The 21,357-nt window shown below is 36.9% G+C and overlaps 1 protein-coding gene across 7 annotated transcripts in view; it reads right to left on the bottom strand.

Annotated features, from left to right (window-relative positions):
- The window catches only part of CFAP70 (cilia and flagella associated protein 70), an 83,341-nt gene that overhangs the window by 51,686 nt on the left and 10,298 nt on the right, over window positions 1-21,357 (bottom strand). For 6 of the 7 annotated variants that reach the window (XM_069572045.1, XM_069572041.1, XM_069572043.1 and 3 more), the window contains exons 6-10: window positions 16,590-16,769; window positions 14,037-14,219; window positions 12,079-12,173; window positions 8,825-8,924; window positions 3,450-3,584 (exon numbers count right to left, since the gene is read on the bottom strand). In XM_069572045.1, the coding sequence (XP_069428146.1) occupies window positions 3,450-3,584; window positions 8,825-8,924; window positions 12,079-12,173; window positions 14,037-14,219; window positions 16,590-16,769 (693 nt within the window). The remainder of the gene's footprint in view (window positions 1-3,449; window positions 3,585-8,824; window positions 8,925-12,078; window positions 12,174-14,036; window positions 14,220-16,589; window positions 16,770-21,357) is intronic. The other variant, XM_069572042.1, reaches the window with a different exon arrangement.

The following is a 21,357-nucleotide window of genomic DNA, read 5'->3' on the forward strand; positions in this document are numbered from 1 at the left end:
TGTGTGTCACCTATATCTCTAGTGCTTTATGTATTTTCTCTTTTAATATGTAAAACAATTATAGGAAACAAGTACTGTCTCCATTTTACTAATACATAAAATTGAGAGAAATTTAGTCACTTGCCGTAAGTCAGTAAATGGCAGCTAGTCTGGAAGTTCCAGAATTCAATCTAGAAACTGCCTGACATCAAAGCCTATAACCTTTTGATTATGATATACTGTTTCCCTCACCCAGAGCACCTTGAAACGACTGATAGGATAAAGTAGTTTATATTTTAGGAATAATAGTCATGATTCTGATACATATTTAAACATTTGCCCTTATTTTTTAGGTACATTGTAATTTGGTTTGTGGTGGTTTCTTCTATGTATGCTGCTGCTGCTGCTAAGTCACTTCAGTCGTGTCTGACTCTGTGCGACCCCATAGACGGCAGCCCAACAGGCTCCCCCGTCCCTGGGACTCTCCAGGCAAGAACACTGGAGTGGGTTGCCATTTCCTTCTCCAATGCTAGAAAATGAAAAGTGAAAGTGAAGTCGCTCAGTTGTGTCCGACTCTTCGAGACCCCATGGACTGCAGCCTACCAGGCTCCTCCATCCATGGGATTTTCCAGGCAAGAGTACTGGAGTGGGTTGCCATTGCCTTCTCTGTCTTCTATGTATAGGAGATCTTTATTTTTTGGCAATCTAAATCTTTTATACCTTTCATTCTTCTCAAGCACAGGAAGTCTTCCCTTAATTCATATATTTAATTAATAGCCACTTCTGTATCTATAGACTTCACATTTAACTCACTTTAGTAAACTCACTAGGAATTTATCATGATCTATGCTATATGCAAAATTTTTGCTTCCTTTTTTGCATTTAATTATCTACAAAGCATTAATGTTTATCTTTTTAAAAAATTTTATTTCCTAAGTATATACACTTCATTACTTTCTTTTCTTGCTGCACTGGGTCTTCACTTGTGCACTGAGCTTTATCTAATTGTGGAGCGTGGGGGCTGCTCTCTAGTTGAAGTGCCAAGCTTTGCACTATGGTGGCTTCTCTTGCGGAGCCCAGGCTCTAGGCACGTAGGCTTCAGTAGTTGTGATGCACGGACTTAGTTTCCCTGCAGCATATGAGACCTTCCCGAACCAAGGACTGAACCTGTGTCCCGTGTTGCAAGGTGGATTCTTTAACCACTGGACCACCAGGGAAGCCATAATGCTTATCTTTTTAATGGGTGCGGGTTCTACCATTTTTATTTACAATAATCTATTAATCCATCCTGTATTATTAGACATTTAATCTTAAGTTTAGTTTTGCTATTATTGATCCCCAAAAGTTTTCATGAATATAAGGCCTTTGATCCTATTATTTATTTCAGACACATCCCTATAAACCTGACTTCTGATTCAAAGGATACTTATACAGAGCTTATTATTCATTTGGTTTTCAAATAGAGATGATGGGTCTTTCATGACTCTGTTATTGAGTAATAGCTGTCCTAATAATGATGAAATAGTAATGTGTTTTTGTTATTGATTTTTATAAAGCTGCACTTTCTCCTAAGAAGCAACATGATAAAACTTATTTTTCTCTTAAATAGTTTATATTTTAACATCTGAAAATTGCAAGAACCATATTATAGCTCATTAATCAGTACATGGATTTAAATTTTTGCATATTGAACACAATAGACTTCTTGCATTATTCTAAAGATTTTTATCTAACTTTATTGAGGTAAAATTCAAATATAGGCTTACTTTAGAGATACTGCAGGTTGGTCCCAGACTACATCAATAAAGCAAATATTGCAGTAGAGCAAGACATGGATTTTTTGGTTTCCCAATGCAAATAAAAGCTATGTTTACACTATACTGTAATCTATTAAGTGTACAATAGCAATGTCTCAAAAACCAATGTACAGATCTTAATTTTAAAATACTTCTTCACTTCTTCACTGAAAAAAAAGGCCAAAATGATTAGATTAGTAACAACACAGATCACTATAACAAATAAAACAGTAATGTTTGAAATACTTTTAGAATTAACAAAACGTGACAGAGACACAAAGTAAGCAAATGCGGCTGGAAAATATCACCCACAGACTTGCTCATCTCAGGGTTACTAAAAATCTTCAATTTGTAAGAAGAAAATACAACATCTGTGAAGAATAATAAAGCAAAGTACAATAAAATAAGGTATGCCTATATAGGAGGCTTCCCCAGTGGCTCAGCGGGTAAAGAATCTGCCTGCCAATGCAAGAGACACAGGAGACGTGGTTCGATTCCTAGGTTTGGAAGATCCCCTGGAGGAGGGCAAGGCAACCCATTCCAGTATTCTTGCCTGGAGAAGTCCATGGACTGAGAAGCCTGGTGGGCTACAGTCCAAAGGGTCCCAAAGAGTCAGATCTGACTGAGTACTCATGCCTATATCAGTTCAGTTCAGTCGCTCAGTCGTGTCTGTCTCTTTGAGACCCCATGAACCACAGCACGCCAAGCCTCCCTGTTCATCAACAACTCCCGGACTCCACTCAAACCCATGTCCATTGAGTCGGTGATGCCATCTAACCATCTCATCCTCTGTTGTCCCCTTCTCCTCCTGCCCTCAATCTTTCCCACCATTACAGTCTTTTCAGATGAGTCAGCTCTTCACATCAGGTGGACAAAGTACTGGAGTTTCAGCTTCAGCATCAGTCCTTCCAATGAACACCCAGGACTGATCTCCTTTAGGATGGACTGGCTGGATCTCCTTGCAGTCTAAGGGACTCTCAAGAGTCTTCTCTAACACCACAGTTCAAAAGCATCAATTCTTTGGCATTCAGCTGTCTTTATAGTCCAACTCTCACATCCATACATGACCACTGGAAAAACCATAGCCTTGACTAGACGGACCTTTGTTGGCAAAGTAATGTCTCTGCTTTTTAATATAAACTACATATTTAAAGTATATGATTTCATCAGTCAGAATAACCAATATTCTCATCCTCTCTAAATTTTTTCTCATATTTCTTTTGTAATCCATTCTTCCCTCTATCCCTGTTCCCAGGCAACCATTGATTTGCTTTCTACTTTCTGATAACTGTATTTCATTGGCATCATTCAGTATGCACCCTCTTTTGTCTGGTTTCTTTCATTTATCATAATACATTTGAGATTCATCCATGTTGCATATTTAATAGCTCATTCCTTTCTATTGCGAAATAGTATTTAATTGTATGGTTATACCACATAATTTGTTTTTCTGAATACCTATTGATAGAAATTTGGGTTGTTTCCAGTTTGGGGTTTTTGTTATCCTAAAGTTTTTAAGATTTAAGGGCGAAAGACTTCAAGGCTCTATATTTAACATCCCAGGGTATCAACTGTTTTCAAATATCAACTGCAAAGATGTGTGTGCTACAGATATACGTAAACACATATATAAGAATAAATAAGGATGATAACATCTATACTAATTTTTCTTACCTTTTCATAGACTGTACTATCTAGGTAAGGGTAAACATGAAAAGCTCCCCGAATCTTCTTTACACCTGGATACAGCAATGGCACCATATTAACATAAGCCACACCATGAAATGAAAACTGACCTTCATCATCAGTCTAAAGGAATAAAAACAGATAGCTGTTAGTGTTACAGAGTAATGTAGCATAAGGTCTGGAGCTCTGACTGAGCAGTGCAAAGACCTGACTTTAGGAACTAGCTATGCTACTTGATTTGAGCCAGTTATATAGACATTTTGGGTCTCTGCTTATTTATTTATAAGTGGGTTTAATAATATCATGATCACTGAGATAATATATATTAACGGTGTTAATTAACAGTAAAGATAGTAGTTTGATCAGCAAACACTCTAATAATGTATACTCAACCAAAGAGTCAATTTCTCCATGTTGCTTCTTAGGAAAAAATGAAACTTGGCCAAAAAACAATAACAACAATAACAAAAGCTTAAAAGAAATCAGACTGTGGCCTTAGCTTTAGTTCACAGGTTCATATAAATGAAAATACCCTTACAAATCATCTGGACCAGTGATGACAAACAGGATTTAACTTATGCTTAAATTCTGATATTAGTGGAGGTGTTTTATAATACTGTGTTGACAAAGATTCTACATCCTTATCTGGATTCAAAAGGATGGGTTCAAAAGGAAAGGATATTTTGATCGATCAGTATTATCTGCCATGGATGAAGGAGGATGAATGACAGTCTGCCATCATATATTTGTCAACCCTGCCCTCATCTAAATTCTCATTACATAGATGAAGAACATGTCAATAAATATACGTTAACATAATTCTTAATGGTTGTATGGTTTGCCATAGAAAACATTTACAAGGAAAAAAATCAATTAAATGAAGGAAAACACATTTAATTTCTACAAGGTTAAAAGTAATCTCTTTGATTTTGCTGATTATAACAATATCTAAGGACTTCCCTGGTGGTACAATGGAGAAAACTCCACCTGCCACTGCAGGGACATGGATTTGATCCCTGGTCCAGGAAGAGTCCACATGCCATGGAGCAGTTAAGCCCATGAGCCACCAACTATTGAGCCCGTATGCTACAACTACTGAACCCCGTACACCTAGAGCCTGTGCTTCGCAATGAGAAGCCCACAGCTACAGAGTAGCCCCCACTCACCACAACTAGAGAAAGCCCATGCTCAGCAATGAACATGCCGCATAACCAAAAAAAAAAGAAGAAAACAAGACAAAAACAATAATCAGAAATCAAACTTAAAGTCCTGTCTTCATAGGATAACATTATGTTGTTTTAGAAATCATATCCCTGATGAATATAAATTTCAAAATCCTCAACAAAATATCAGGAAACTAAATTCAACAATACATTAAAAGAATTGTACACTATGACCAACTGGGACTTAATACAGGGATATATGAATGGGTTCAGTTCAGTTCAGTTCAGTTGCTCAGTCGTGTCCGACTCTTTGCGACCCCATGGACTATAGCATGCCAGGCTTCCCTGTCTATCACCAACTCCTGGAGCTTAATATCCACAAATCAATCAATGCAATATACTACATTAACAAACTGAAGAATAAAAATCATATGATCTTCTTGACAGATGCAGAAAAAGCATTTGATAAAATTCAACATACATTTATGATTAAAAACCCTCAAGAGAGTGGGTATAAAGGAAATGCATCTCAACATCATATAGGCCATATATGACAAATCCAAAACCAACATCATCCTCAAAGGTAAGAAGCTGAAAGTATTTCCTCTGAGATCAAGAACAAGACAAGGATGCTCACTCTTACCACTTTTATTCAACATAGTATTAAAAGTCTTAGGCACAGCACTCAGAAAACAAAAAGAAAAAAAAGGAATACAAATTGGAAAGGAAGAAGTAATAAAGCTGCCACTGTTTGCAGACATGGTATTGTACATAGAAAATCCTAAAGATGCCATCCCTAAACTACTAGGACTAATAAATGAATTCAATAAATTTGCAGGATATAAAATCAATATCAGAAATCCACTGCATTTCTACATACTAAAATGAATTATCAGAAAGAATAAGAAAACACTCTCATTTAAAAATGCATCAAAAAAAAAAATAAACTATCTAGGAATAAATATAAGTAAGGTGGCAAAAGACCTGTACTCTGAAGAGTACAAGATACTAAGGAAAGAAACTGAAGACGACACAAACAAATGTAAAAATGTACCATGCTTATGGATTGATGGAGTTAATATCGTTAGAATACTACTCTGCAGGCACTAAAGATTCAATGCAATTCCTGCCAAAATACTAAGGGCATTTTTCACAGAGCTAAAACAAATAATTCTAAAATTTGCCACAAAAGGAGGCTCTAAAGGCTCTAAAAGGAGCCACAAAAGACTCTGAATAACCAAAACAATCTCAAGAAAGAAGAATAAAGCTGACGATATCATGTTCCCTGACTTCAACTATACCACAAAGCTAGGGTAATAAAGACAGTATGGTACTGGCACAAAAACACACACATAGATCAGAGGAACAGAATGGAGAGTAAAGAAATAACACTCATATGGTCAATTAATTTATAACACAGAAAAGAAGGATACACCATGAAAAATACAGCCTCCTCAATAAATGGTGATGGGAAAACTTGACATGCAAAAGAATCAGCTGGCCTTTCTCAAAATGTATATAAGACTAAACTCAAAATGGATAAAAGACTTAAATGTAACACCTGAAACCATAAAACTTCTAGAGGGAAACAGAGGCAATACACTCTTTGACAGCAATATTTATTGGATAAGACTCCTCAGGCAAGGGAAACAAAAGTAAAAATAAATTGGACTAAAAAAATAAATAAATAAATTGGACTATATTAATCTAAAAAGTTTTTACACAGGAAAAGAAACTACGAGCAAAACGAAAAGGCCATTTACTAAACGGGAGAAAATATTCGCAAACTATATATTCAAAATGGGGTTAATATCCAAAATGTACAAAGAACTCATACAACACAACATAATAATTAAAAAAAAAACCCCAAACAGCTGGATTTAAAAATGGGCAGAGGACGTTCATAGGCATTTTTCCAGAGAAGGCATACAGATGACCAACAGATATGTGAAAAGATGTTCAATATCAATAACCATCAGGGAAATGCAAATCAAAACCACAATGAAATATCTCACACCTGTAAGAAACCATGCACGTGTGCTCAGTTGTGTCCAACATTTTGCAACCCCATGGACTGTAGCTCACCAGGGTCCTCTGTCCACGGAATTGTCCAGGCAAGGAAACTAGAGTGGGTTGCCATTTCCTCCTCCAGAGGATCTTCCCGACCCAGGGATCGAACCTGTGTCTTCTGTCTTGGCAGGCAGATTCTTTACCAGTGAGCCATGTGGGAAGCCCCCTGTCAGAATGGCTGCCATCAAAAGACGATAAGCACTGGCAAGGATGTGGAGAAAAGGGAAGTCTTTTCTCAGTACAACAATACAACAATGTACTGTTGATGGGATTATAAATTGGTGAGCTGTTATGGAAAACGCTAGGGAGGTTCCACAAAAAATTAAAAATATACCTGCCATCTGATCTAGCATTTTCACTTTGGTGTATTTACCTGAAGAAAACAATATCATTAACTGGAAAAGAAAATATGTACTTCAATATTCATCACAGGATTATGTAAAATAGATATGGAAGTGACCTAAGTGTCTATCAATAGATAAAGAAAGGGCTTCCCTGGTGGCTCAACAGTAAAGAATCCATCAGACAAAGCAAGAGACATGGGTTCCATCCCTGGTACAGAAGATTCCACATGCCATGGGGCAACTAAGCCCACACACTCTAGAGCCCATGCTCTGCAACAAGCAGAGCAATGAGAAGCTGGTGCACTTCCGCTAGAGTGTAGTATCCACACACCGCAGCCAGAGAAATGCCCATGTACAACAAAGACCCAGCAAAGCCAAAAATAGATACGTAACTTTATCTAAACAGACAAAAGACAAAGAAGATGTGGCATATACGTGTGTGTATATGTATACACACACATACACACCTACATATACAATGGAATATTACGCAGCCATAAAAAAAGAAATCTTGCCATTTGTGACAACATGGATGGATCTAGAAAGTATTATGCTAAGTGAAATAAGTCAGACACAGAAAGACAGATACCACATCATCTCACTTGTATGTGGAATCAAAAAGAAAGAATAAAACAAAACAAAAACAGAGAAAAACGGGTAGTTGCCCGAAGGGAGCGGTCATTCAGTGGGTGAGAGGAAACAACTGAAGGAGATTAAGAGGTCCACACAACCAGTTATGTAATATATGTCACAGAGATATACTGTAATAATATACAACATAAGGAATGTGGTCAATATTACTGTAATAACTTTACACGGGGACAGATGGTACTATACTTATCATGGTGAACACTTCATAATGTATGGAAGTGTCAAATCATTATGCAGTACACCTGAAAAGCTAACAATATTGTGCAACAACTATATTTCAACTTTTTTAAAAAAAGGTCTTCTGGGAATTCCCTGGTGGTCCAGTGGCTGGGACTCTGAGCTCCCAGTGCGGGGGGCCCAGGTTCGATCCCTGGTCAGGGAGCTAGATCCCACATGCTACAACTAAGACCCAGAGCAGCCAAATAAATAAATAAATAAATTTTTTTTTAATGAAAAAAATAAATTAAATAAATAAAGGTCTTCTGCAGTAGACATTGATTGACCTACTTCCTGTGGTTTCCTTTTCAGCAGGATAGGAAGCAACTGTTGGCATCATCAGTGGGATGAATTAGAAACAGAGTCACTCGGACAAATGCATTTCTTTTTATCATAAACAAACAAAAAACAGTAGAGAACTTGTTCCAGGCTCATCAAAGCTATATCTTTTCAGAATAGTAGCACATCTACGAAAATTAGCAGGCTAAAACATTTTAAGTAGGTCAGTCTAAAATAAATTTGGGAAGATGTATTAGGTTGAACCGTACAGCCAATATTTAGCTACTTTTGGTGTATTCAAAGGCTATTTCATAGTTTTACTTGTGGTAAAACTATAACAAAGGGCTAAAGGGAAACAGGATATCTGAGAATAAAGCCTAAATAATTTTTAGTGGACAACAGGGAACTAGGGTTACCAGTCATTCTGATTTGCCAGGAACGAGGAGTTTCCTGACACAGGAGACTTGCAGCACTAAAACTGGGAAATTATTAATATTAAGCAAATTAGGATGAGCTGGCTACCCTAGGGAACAGCCACACAGTTCACAGTTTCCTTTGGTATCAGAATCAGAAGCAGAGTAACAGGCTGGGTCTGACACAGCATTTCTTCTACAAATATTTTTTAAGTGAACAAATTTACCTTTTCAAATTTAGCAGATTTCCCTTTGGGCACAGCAACCAGAGGAACCCTTGTGATCTCTACAGGCCAAAATCGGCAATCAGCAATTCGCTTCTGAAAACTGCAAATTAAGAATCAGCCCATTAGCATTATATGCAAAAAGGAGATTAGTATAATTAAGGTTAAAATGAAGTATCTTGCTCTTTAAAAGCAATGGAATACTTATATGCAAAAATTCTTATTCGGTATGTGAACTTTTAAAATCTTCTCATAGTTATGAAATTCCAAAAATAATTATCCTATATTGCTAGGAAAAGCAAATTGTAGTTTTTGAGAGCAGTTTGACAATATAAATCAAAAGTCTTTAAAATGTTCATAGTCCTTGACCCAGAAATTCTACTTCTAGCAATTAATTCTAAAGAAATAATCAAACAAGTCTGCACAAAGTACAAAATACATTTATTTCTACTGTGAAAGTAATCACAGTAGGATTTCCAGTGTCACCTTGGACACATAAAGAGCTTGAAAGCTGTCATTCTTGTCTTTACAACAAGAAAAAAGCTGTTCAAATAAAAAAATCAATGACTTCTTAGATCCACCTAAGAATTAAGTTCATATGGCAAATCACCACCTTGAAAAATAGAGAAACAAGCAAGTACAGAGAAGCATAGCTAAGATTAGCTTACAGGCATCAGAAGCCACTAGAGCCAGTTTAACTGGTAGAAACACTTTAAAGACAATTGTGAAAAACTGCTGGAGACAGAATGAACTAACCAGAGAGTTAAAAACTCCTGGGTGCCCACTCTTAGGGAGTCTCCACACCTTCTTAGGGTTTAAATCAAGGAGCTCCATCAGATTCTTATGGTGAAAACAGGAGAAAAATTGTCTTAGCAAGAAAGAAGGGAAAAGTAACTGTATTAAAATATGTCCAGAGTGTTCTCTGTAATAAAGGCCTGCTCTGTAAGGGAAACTACTTCATCAGAGTTTTATTTGACCCAGGGAAAGGGCAATGAGACAACTCTAGCCCTCTTTAGCCTTCCTTTCTCACATGAGAAGAGGAAGAAAAAAAGACACACTTATGAAGTTACAACCTCGGGACTCAAACTCATTGAAATACTGAGATTTAATAACAGGATTATAGAAAACTTCCTTTCCCCAACACTTTACCACCATTCAACAGGATCCAGTATAATAACAGTGAATTATAACTGAGAATCTGCAAAACACATACCCTATTTGGGAAAAAGCTCTGAGCAAATCCAAAGACAACAGGGAAGGAGTAAGAGGACACTGAAGCCTCTAGCACTTAAAGCTATAGTAAGTATTAAATACAGCCTACCTCCCAACCCAGTTAACATGAAACCTCACATTGAAAAACCCAATCATCACATTTCTTATTATCCAAAACATAATGTCCAGCCTTCAAAGGAAAAAAACTACAAGAAATGCTAAAAGGCAAGAAAAATGCCATCTGAAGAGGCAGAGCTATCATATGAACTAGACTCAGATATGACACAGATTTTGAAATTATCAGGTAGATAATTTAAAATAATTGATTAATATGATAAGGACTCTAATGGAATAAGTAGAAAACTCGTAAGAACAGATGGGTAATATAAGTAGAGAGATGGAAGTTCTAAGAAAGAATCAAAAGGAAATGGCGGAAAGCAAAAACACTAACAAAAAAGAAAAATTAATTTGATGGGCTTGTCAACAGACTGGACATAACTGAGGGAAAAAATCTGTGATCTTGAAGCAACTGAGCCAATAAAAATTTTCCAAACTGAAACAGAAAGGAGAAAAAAAAATTTTAATCACAAAAGAATATCTAAGAACTGTGGGACAATTACAGAAGGTATCTAGGAATACCAGAAGGGGCAAAAAAATGAGAAAGGAGCAGAAGAAATATTTGAAGTCACAATGGCTGCAAATTTTACCAAATTAATGACAGATACCACAGATCTAGAAAGCTGAGGGCACCAAGCATAATAAATAAATATATATATATATAAAATCTACACCTAGGTATATCATATTCAAATTGTAGAAAGCCAAACAGAAAGAAAATCTTGAAGTCAGAGGAAAAAAAAACTTACCTATAGAGGAATAAGGATAAGAATTATCTTGGATTTCCTTTCAGAAATCATGCAAGCAAGAAGAGAATGATGTGTAATACTTACAGTTCTGAAAGAAACCAACTACCAACTTAGAATTCTATATCTACTGGAATTATCCTTCAAAGATGAAGGAAAAATAGACTTTTAGTCAAACAAAAATGGAAACAAGTTGTGGCCAGTAAACCTGTGATGCATGAAGTGCTAAAAGTCTTCACAGAAAAAGATATGAGATGGGTTGGAAATGTGGATCCATAAGACAAGAAGAGAATAAGAATGAAACAGATTTAGGTAAAAGAAATCTAAATTTTTTCTTACTTTTAATTAGTCAAATAGATAACTGTTCAAAGTAATAATAGCAACAATACATCCTTAATGAAGTATCAGCAAATCAAATCTAACAATGCACATTTATATTATACACTACGATCACACTGGGTATATAGGAACTCTGGAATATGTGATCAATTTTTTCATAATTCTAAAACTGTTCTAAAAATATCCTATTAATTTAAAAATGTATTTATTTTCATTCAGATAATACATATATTGATAATCCTTTATGTCTCACTTCTCCCTAATCACTAGGTCACTGTGACCAGAGATTGACAGTTAACCACACAAAACTGTGTCATGTTCTGCTTTAGTAAATAAATCCTGATCTGGTACGGGTGACAATGTGTCCAACAAAACCACTCTTTCCTAAGTCTCTTTTTCTTTGAGAGACGGGCAGCGAGATGAAAGAAGGTTCTACAAAAAGGGCTAATACAGCCAGCATGTGTCCTTTTTTAATCCATGAGCAGTTGCCTCTTCCAACTTTCTGCCAGGAATGTGACAGTGCAGGCTAGAGATCCAAAAAGCCATCTTGAACCACGAGATAACCTTGTGTATGGAATGTACACGTTAAAGAAGGTAGAGCAAAGAGAAAGAGCCTGCATACCTAATAGTACTGTAGAGCCACCATACATACTAGGTCTGACCTTCTTTTACATGAAGGAGAAGAATCCACCATGGTTAAACCACCATCACTGGAAGCCTGCTATTAGCAGATGTGGTAGAAGAGAATCTCAGATCACCTTAACTCAACTGTAAATAAAAGTATAGTAAAACATTTCTTCCCACAGTCTCTATGGGTTAGACATACTCCCTCCCTCTTCCTACCTGACCACTGCAGGAGGATCAAGGTAGCAGCGACTTTCCAAGTCCCAAGTAATCCTTTTCTTCATGCATTCTGCTTGGTTCCTAAATTCCCTATCCTAGAAAATCATAAGACAGAGACTTTTATTCTCTCAGTATGGCATGGTTGCCTCCAGCTCCCTCGGAGGGCATTCTTTTAATGGATTTGATCATAATAGTTTTACTACTGCTACTATTACTACTCTAAGTATGACTACTACTAAAAGCACTAACACCATCTTAAAGTTTTGAGTACTTCACTATTAATAAAGTACACAGAATAAATTACTTATATTATCCTTTTATCAATCCAATACTAACTGCCAAATATTCATTCACGTAACCTCAATCAGTGATTCTCAACCCTGGATGCATATTAGAATTATCTGGAAGCTTTCAAAAACAAAAAATCAAAACTTGGGCATTGGTATTACTTTAAAAGTTAATTCTTATACAATTGATCTGGTTAGAGTTTGGCCACTGTTGTTTTAAAAGCTTTCCACGTGACTATGATGAGCAACCAAGGTTGAGAACTAGTTACTCAAACTAAAATGGAACATAAAATCTAAATATCTAAAATAAAATATCTGATCTAGGTGAAAATATTAATAAAAGTAAAGCATGAATTTTTAGTAATCACAATGATGAGAAAAGACACTACACAATATTTTAAAAATACTGCTAGCCTTATCTCTGGGCTTCCCAAGTGGCTCTATTTAAAATATTTAGAATCAGACGCTAAAGTAATTCAACCACTCACTATAAAATTACTTCATCAAATGTTTCCACTAATGATTAGGTTTGTTCAAGACACATTTGCAAATGTGTTTACAGAATTTCCTATGCCCTTGATAAACATACGTTGTAGAAAAATACGAAGGAAGGAACAGAGGGAGAGAGGGAAGGAGGGAAGGAAGGAAGAACCAAAGGAATAATTTCAACAACTTAAATGTCCATCAACAGGAGACTAATTAAGCAAATTAAAGGATGTTCATACCATTTCATATCATACAGCAAGTACCAATAAAGAAAAAGGATGAGAATGCTCTTCGTATACTTAGGTAGGAAAAATCTCCACCATATACTATAAAGCAAAAAAAAACAAGTTGCAGAAGTATGTGAGTATGTCACCATTTGTGGAAAAAAATGACAAGGAAAGAATACATGTAGGTATTTGTGTGTGTGAATATGTGAAGAAAAAACATATTTTCTGTGCTTCCAATATGATTAAGCACTTTATATGATACTCAGTTAAAAATAAACAAACACTTCACACTTGAAATAAAGCAAAAATAGCATAGTCTTCCTGACAGGTTCTAGTTCTGAAAACAGCAAGACTTTGAATACTTTCTGTAAATCCAGACTCCCTAAAGAAAAACAATTTGATCCCTGGCTTTTACTATGTCGATGTCTATAAGCCAGTCTTTCCGAAATCAGACTCCCTTGCGCCCTTTGTGAGGAATCTTTAGGAAACTTTACTTTTCTAAACATTTTTGCTTCTGCGTCTTCCTTTGACTATGTACTTTTGCTTTATTTATATTCATAAAAAAAGTATCTGAAAGGGAACACAAGAAACTATAGTGAAGGTTAACTATCAGGGTGATGATCGAGGAAGGAATTAGGAAGAAGAGGCAAGGAAGAGCAGGGAGACTGTAACTGCCTCTCTCTTCATGCTTTTTCAACTTGCGACTATATTATAACCTACTCATAAATAAATAAATTGCAAATGAGATAAACAGTAAAATATGAATTAAATCAATTATTTTGGTTGTTGGACTTGTCAGGAAATATTTTAATCAGATTTTTATAGATAATTGTTTTGACATAACTGTTTTAAAAGGTAATGGGTGTATATGAGTTACAGTGATTTACAAACTGTAAACATGTTTTATCATAGGTCAGTGCAATGAGATTACCACCAAAAAACCATCTAATTCTTTCACCTCAGGGTGGTTGAGTTCCCCTTCTTCTTCCTCATAAGGACCACCAACGATGAAACTATCAGGAATGTTATTAGCTCCAGGAGCCAGAATATTGGCAATAGGCCATTTTTTGGGCCGAGGAACAGGTTCTCTTTCCCCTCCAACCTTCAGAGTTCCGTTCTTGAAGAAGATGGGATAGTCCTTCTATAGAAATAAATACCATGTAACAGGAAATTTTGTAAAAGACTCTGAAGTGGACAAAAAAAGATTACCGAAGTGTCTTTTCAATGGAGTATCAGATATTGTCTAACAGACCCTTCTGGGATTAGCTGAGTCTAAAGAGGGGCCTATGTCCTTCATTTGTCTTTGTGCTATTTTATAATTCTTTAATTTATAGAAAATTGATAATAATGCAAATTATTCTTGTCCATAGATATGCACATGTATTTTGTCCAGTAAAAGTATAACTCATTATTCCCCTATGGCTGATGATAAGTTTTGAATTATCAGCAAACATATTATAACTTTCCTGGTTGCTTACCAGGAAATAGGGGCTTCCCTGGTGGCTCAGAGGTTAAAGCATCTGCCTGGAATGCAGGAGACCCGGGTTTGATCCCTGGGTCGGGAAGATCTCCTGGAGAAGGAAATGGCAATCCACTCCAGTACTCTTGCCTGGAGAATCCCATGGAGGGAGGAGCCTGGTAGGCAACAGTCCATGGAGTCGGACACGACTGGGCGACTTCACTTTCACTTTCACTTACCAGGAAAAGGTAAGCAACCTTACCTCTGAACAACTCTGGGCCATTTGTTCAGATTCTTGTTTGAATTGGTTTAATCCCTTTATTTCATTTTATACTTATATGAGAGTCATGATGCATCTTTTTAAAAATTCTTTTACAAAACAAATGTGACAAAGGCCAAAAATATAAACATTCTTATATTTGCAATTCATCTAAAATAAATTTGCAACAGAAAATTGGCAAAGTCTATAAACAGACAATTTAGAGAAAAGCAAATTAGAAAATCCAACATTTAAATAAAAACATGCCAAATATCATGAATAAGTGAAATGCACATTAAAACCATGAGATATCACTTTAAACTGCAGATTGGGAGAGTCAAAGTCTGAAAATATTAACTGTTGACAGCACTGTAAAGTTAATGGTATTCTTACACATAGTTGATGGAAATGTAAATTGGTATAACTATGGAAAGCAATTTTGTAGTCTATTATAAAAGTTAAAATTGGCATAACCTGTAAGTCAACTATTCTAATTCTTTGAGTTAAGTTTTAAAACTTCTGTGGAGGGGCCTTTACGGGATAGTAGAGTAATAATCTTTGAAAATCTGCTCTTCAAAAAAAACACCCAATAATGCTAGCAAAAATTGACAAAATTAAGGATGTCAAAACCATTCAATACGGACAGGACAGTCTTTCCAACAAATGGTTCTAAGAAGACTAGTTATTCACATGCAAAAGAATGAGATTAGTTCTTACCTAACACCATATACAAAAATTAACTCAAAAATGGATCAAAGGCCAAAACATAAGAGCTAAAACTGTAAAATTGTTAGATGCAAACACAGGGGAAAAGCCTCTAGACATCGCATTTGGCAATGATTTCTTCGTTATAACAAAATTAAAAAATGGATAAATAGAACGTCATCAAAATTGAAAACTCTGGGGCATCAAAAGATACTAACCAGCATAAGAAAAGGCAGCCAACAGAAGGGGAGAAAATACTTACAAATCACACAGCTGATAAGGGATTAACAGCTAAAAAATACAGAGGACTCCTAAAATGCCAACAACAAAAAGACAAACAACCCAGGTCAGAAATGAGCAAAGCACCTGAATAGATATTTCCCCAAAGAAGATATAAAATGGCCAATAAGCACATGAAAAGATGCTCAGCAACCTTTAATTTTTATTTCACTAGGGAAATATAAATCAAAATACAAGGTTTGCTACTTCATACCTATTAAAATGGCTATTATGAGAAAAGAAAATAACAAGAGTTGGTAAATATTAGAGAAATTGCACTGCAGGTGGGAGCGCTGAATGGCAAAAAGGAACTGGAGATTTCTATGCGTAAAAAGTGTAAAATGGCAATAAAGCAGATGAAACTATTATACTTTTTTAACAAGCAATTTGAAAAACTCTTTTAAGAGCCTCAAAAGACCCATACACATCGTTCTATAGAAATCTGGACTAAGAAAATAACTTGGAAGTAAAAGACTATAATGTAAAACACTATACAAAATTTACAATATATATGCAAAAAGTAATCTTTGTAGAAATAAGACTTCCAAAAATTGTCAGTTTTTAAGTGATTTACATATTTTCCACAATAAATATGTATTTATTGATATAAATTATACACAGACTATATGTAACATGTAAACTATAAAATTAACATCTATGTGTAAAACAAAAGTGAACGATTTTTTTTTTTTGAGCCTAAAAAACTCAGCTGTTAACAGAGCTTGCTTTGAATAAAATCTTAGAAGGAGAAGAAGAGATAGCCATACGAGTGTCTAAATCTGTATGAATATCGGGCTGTAAGTCTTTACCTCTCCAGCTGACGGAACTTGCATACCAACCATGTAGTTCTGCAGCGGCCCTATTGGAATGAAGGATTCAGGCACCGAGTAGGCAGCCTCCAATGTGACCTTCAGAAGATTGCCTCCTGAGATCTGGGCTGGGGTCAATAAGGGCTCCGCGACAAATACTTTAACTTCAAGGCTGCACTGCTATAAAAGAGTAAAATTACACAGAAATTTCAAAACGCCAGTGGCCTCCCCAGGTTTCACATTATCTCTTTTGAATCTCACATTACTGTTCATGGTAAGAAGGTCAGGTTTAATTATTTCCATACAGAGGAGTCAAATAACTCTTTCTAGGTCCCATAGTTTAGAGATAAAGCCAAGAAGAAAATCTTATCTCAAAGTTAGAGCCCTTCCTTTCTGAGGGCAAGTATGAATACAAATACATATAGACAAGGAATCAGAAAGTTTTATACCGAAATGTTATTAATAGTTGCACATGAGTGAGTGAGATTAGGGTGCTTTTATTGCCAGTGTATTTTATGATTATTTCTGTAATTTAAATATAGAGCTGAAAAAAATTTTATGTTTTTTATTAAATATTTTAAAATCATGTTCTTCAACATATTTCTGTTTTTCAAAGGTGAAAAAGTATTTCTGGTAGCACGAAAAGCTCTAGGAATGAATTTTTTTAGTAAGGCTACCAAGATTTGATCATAGCAAATACCTTCTTCCAATAACACAAGAGAAGACTCTACACATGGACATCACTAGATGGCCAACACCGAAATCAGATTGATTATATTCTCTGCAGCCAAAGATGGAGAAGCTCTATACAGTCACGAAAAACAAGACCGGGAGCTGACTGTGGCTCAGATCATGAACTACTTATTGTCAAATTCAGACTTAAATTGAAGAAAGTGTGGAAAGTCACGAGACCATTCAGGTATGACCTAAATCAAATCCCTTATGACTATACAGTGGAAGTGAAAAACAGATTTAAGGGACTAGATCTCATAGACAGAGTGCCTGATGAACTATGGATGGAGGTTCATGACATTGTACAGGAGACAGGGAGCAAGACCATCCCCAAGAAAAAGAAATGCAAAAAACCAAAATGGCTGTCTGGGGAGGCCTTACAAATAGCTGTGAAAAGAGGAGAAGCAAAAGGCAAAGGAGGAAAGGAAAGATATAAGCATCTGAATGCAGAGTTCCAAAGAATAGCAAGAAGAGATAAGAAAGCCGTCCTCAGTGATCAATGCAAAGAAACAGAGGCAAAAAATAGAATAGGAAAGACCAGAGATCTCCTGAAGAAAATTAGAGATATCAAGGGAACATTTCATGCAAAGATGGGCTCAATAAAGGACAGAAATGGTAGGGACCTAACAGAAGCAGAAGATATTAAGAAGAGGTGGCAAGAATACACAGAAGAGCTGTACCAAAAAGGTCTTCACGACCCAGATAATCATGATGGTGTGATCACTCATCTAGGGTCAGATATCCTGGAATGTGAAGTCAAGTGGGACTTAGGAAGCATCACTATGAACAAAGCTAGTGGAGGTGATGGAATTCCAGTTGAGCTATTTCAAATCCTGAAAGATGATTCTGTGAAAGTGCTGCCCTCAATATGCCAGCAAATTTGGAAAACTCAGCAGTGGCCACAGAACTGGAAAAGGTCAGTTTTCATTCCAATCCCAAAGAAAGGCAATGCCAAAGAATGCTCAAACTACCACACAATTGCACTCATCTCACACGCTAGTAAAGTGATGCTCAAAATTCTCCAAGCCAGGCTTCAGCAATACATGAACTGTGAACTTCCTGATGTTCAAGCTGGTTTTAGAAAAGGCAGAGGAACCAGAAATGACACTGAAAGATCTGCTAGATTATCGAAAAAGCAAGAGAGTTCCAGAAAAACATCTATTTCTGCTTTATTGACTATGCCAAAGCCTTTGACTGTATGGACCACAATAAATTGTGGAAAATTCTGAAAGAGATGGGAATACCAGACCACTTGACCTGCCTCTTGAGAAACCTATATGCAGGTCAGGAAGCAACAGTTAGAACTGGACATGGAACAACAGACTGGTTCCAAATAGGAAAAGGAGTATGTCAAGGCTGTATATTGTCACTCTGCTTATTTAACTTTTATGCAGAGTACATCATGAGAAACACTGGGCTGGAGGAAGCACAAGCTGGAATCAAGATTGCCACAAGAAATATCAATAACCTCAGATATGCAGATGACACCACCCTTATGGCAGAAAGTGAAGAAGAACTAAAGAGCCTCTTGATGAAAGTGAAAGTGGAGAGTGGAAAAGTTGGCTTAAAGCTCAAAATTCAGAAAACTAAGATCATGGCATCTGGTCCCACCACTTCATGGGAAATAGATGGGGAAACAGTGGAAACAGTGGCTGACTTTATTTTTCTGGGCTCCCAAATGACTGCAGATGGTGATTGCAGCCATGAAATTAAAAGACATTCCTTGGAAGAAAAGTTATGACCAACCTAGATAGCATATTGAAAAGCAGAGACATTACTTTGCCAACAAAGGTCCATCTAGTCAAGGCTATGGTTTTTCCAGTGGTCATGTATGGATGTGAGAGTCGGACTGTGAAGAAAGCTGAGCACCGAAGAATTGATGCTTCTGAACTGTGGTGTTGGAGAAGACTCTTGGGAGTCCCTTGGACTGCAAGGAGATCCAGCCAGTCCATCCTAAAGGAGATCAGTCCTGACTCTTCATTGGAAGGACTGATGTTGAAGCTGAAACTCCAACACTTTGGCCACCTGATGTGAAGAGCTGACTCACTTGAAAAGACCCTGATGCTGGGAGAGACTGAGGGCAGGAGAAGAAGAGGACGACAGAGGATGAGATGGTTGGATGGCGTCACTGACTCAAAGGCCATGGGTTTGGGTGAACTCTGGGAGTTGGTGATGGACAGAGAGGCCTGGCATGCTGCAGTCCCTGGTGTCGCAAAGAGTTGAACATGACTGAGCGACTGAACTGAACTGAACTGAAGCAGGGGAAGAGATGAGATCATATTTACTTTTAAGTCACTCTGCAAGCAGTGGGAAGGCAGAACTGGAGGGAAGCAAAGGCAGTTACAAGTCTACTTGTAATGTTCCAAGTGAGAGATTATAAGGTGATAAAGTGTAAGAATAAAGCTAAGAAGAGAGATTCCAAAGGCACTCACTGAGGATATAGAAAAGGCTGGATTTGGTGCAGTTCCAATTTGCAGGTTAGTGTCAGAGTCTGGGTGAGCAGTCATGGAAGTAATATAGATTCTATAGATGTCGTGATTTATGAATGAGTGATGCCACTATCCAAAATAAAATAAAAGGAAGATGTTAAGTTCAGTTTTAAAATGTTGAGTGGAATTTCATTATAGAGAAATCAGTAGGTAATTGTAAAGTCTGACATTCTGAAATTCAGGAGAGGGGTCTGAAGACTTTTAATTCAGCAGCTCTAGCTCAGACCCCCTCTCCTGAATTTCAGAATGTCAGACTTTACATGTGAAATTCATGGATGATACCCTTCCCCTCAAATTTATGGATGATAACCCTTCCCTAGGAATTGAACACAGATTAAGAAAAGAAGGTGACCAAGGACAGAACCTTTATACTAAGCAACAGATAGAGGAAAGACAGGAGCTTCGGTGGTGAGTCAGATGGTAAAGAATCTGCCTGCAGTGCAGGAGCCCTGGCTTGAATCCCTGGGTCGGAAAGATCCCCTGAAGAAGGGAATGGCAACCCACTCCAGCATTCTTGCCTGGGAAATCCCATGGACAGAAGGGTCTGGTGGGCTACAGTTCACGGGGCTGCAAACAGTCAGACATGACTTAGTAACTACCACCACCACCAGGGGAAAGAGATGCAATGCAGGAAGCTAAGAAGGAAGAGTCAGTGAGCTAGAAATCAGAATACCAAAGGGAGGAAAGATTTTTAAGAAGGAGAGACATTGGAGAATGCGGTATCTCTGATCAATATGTCTCTGAGAAGATAAGCGGAATGTCCCTCAGGTTTCTGATTTGTATTATTGAATATGACAGGGAATACCAGATGACAAATTGAAGTCTCCTTTTCAAGGACAGGTTTATGTCATTTTAGTCTCTGAGTCTTGAAAAAAGACTAATCTATGCTACTATATAAAATTAGTGAGAATTCTTGTTATATATTTTTTCCTTGAGTACGTGAAACAATTAAACACAGGAATATTATGAGCAGAGGTCATGAGGACTGACAAATCATTTGACTAACTTTTCCCCTACAGTGATTTAAAGGAAATCAACAGCACAGAGGCTGGGTCACTGGACCAAGGAAGGCAAACTGAGCTCAAATATCTACCTCTTTCCAGCATATGAAATGACAGAAAGATACTAAATGATTATCCTTATCATCAATAAAACAATAATGCTATAACAGCCCAAGAATAAGAAATGCCATCCCTGGACTACACAGTTTTAGGAATCCTTGACAGACAGAAAGAAAATTAAATCAGATCGACCAAAAAAAAAAAAAAAAAAACAGGAAAAAACCAATCATATCCTAGAATAAGAGGAGAGAATCACAGCAGATGTAGGAGTGGATTGTGGCAGAATCCACAGGAATCAGGAAGGGCCCACCTCAATTGTTAAATAGGGAACTGCATTCAGAATAGTTGGGACAGTTGGGCCTTTCTCTCTCCTTTGCTTGTGCAAAACAGAAGGCAGCTGTGGTGTCTGCTGAAGAGTGAGTGTGTACCTGCACAAGGGTGGTAACAGCAGTGCCTCAAGAAGCTGCTGATGCCAGGAGAAAGTGA

Source organism: Ovis canadensis, chromosome 25 (genome assembly GCF_042477335.2).
Source record: "Ovis canadensis isolate MfBH-ARS-UI-01 breed Bighorn chromosome 25, ARS-UI_OviCan_v2, whole genome shotgun sequence".
Classification (NCBI taxonomy): domain Eukaryota; kingdom Metazoa; phylum Chordata; class Mammalia; order Artiodactyla; family Bovidae; genus Ovis; species Ovis canadensis.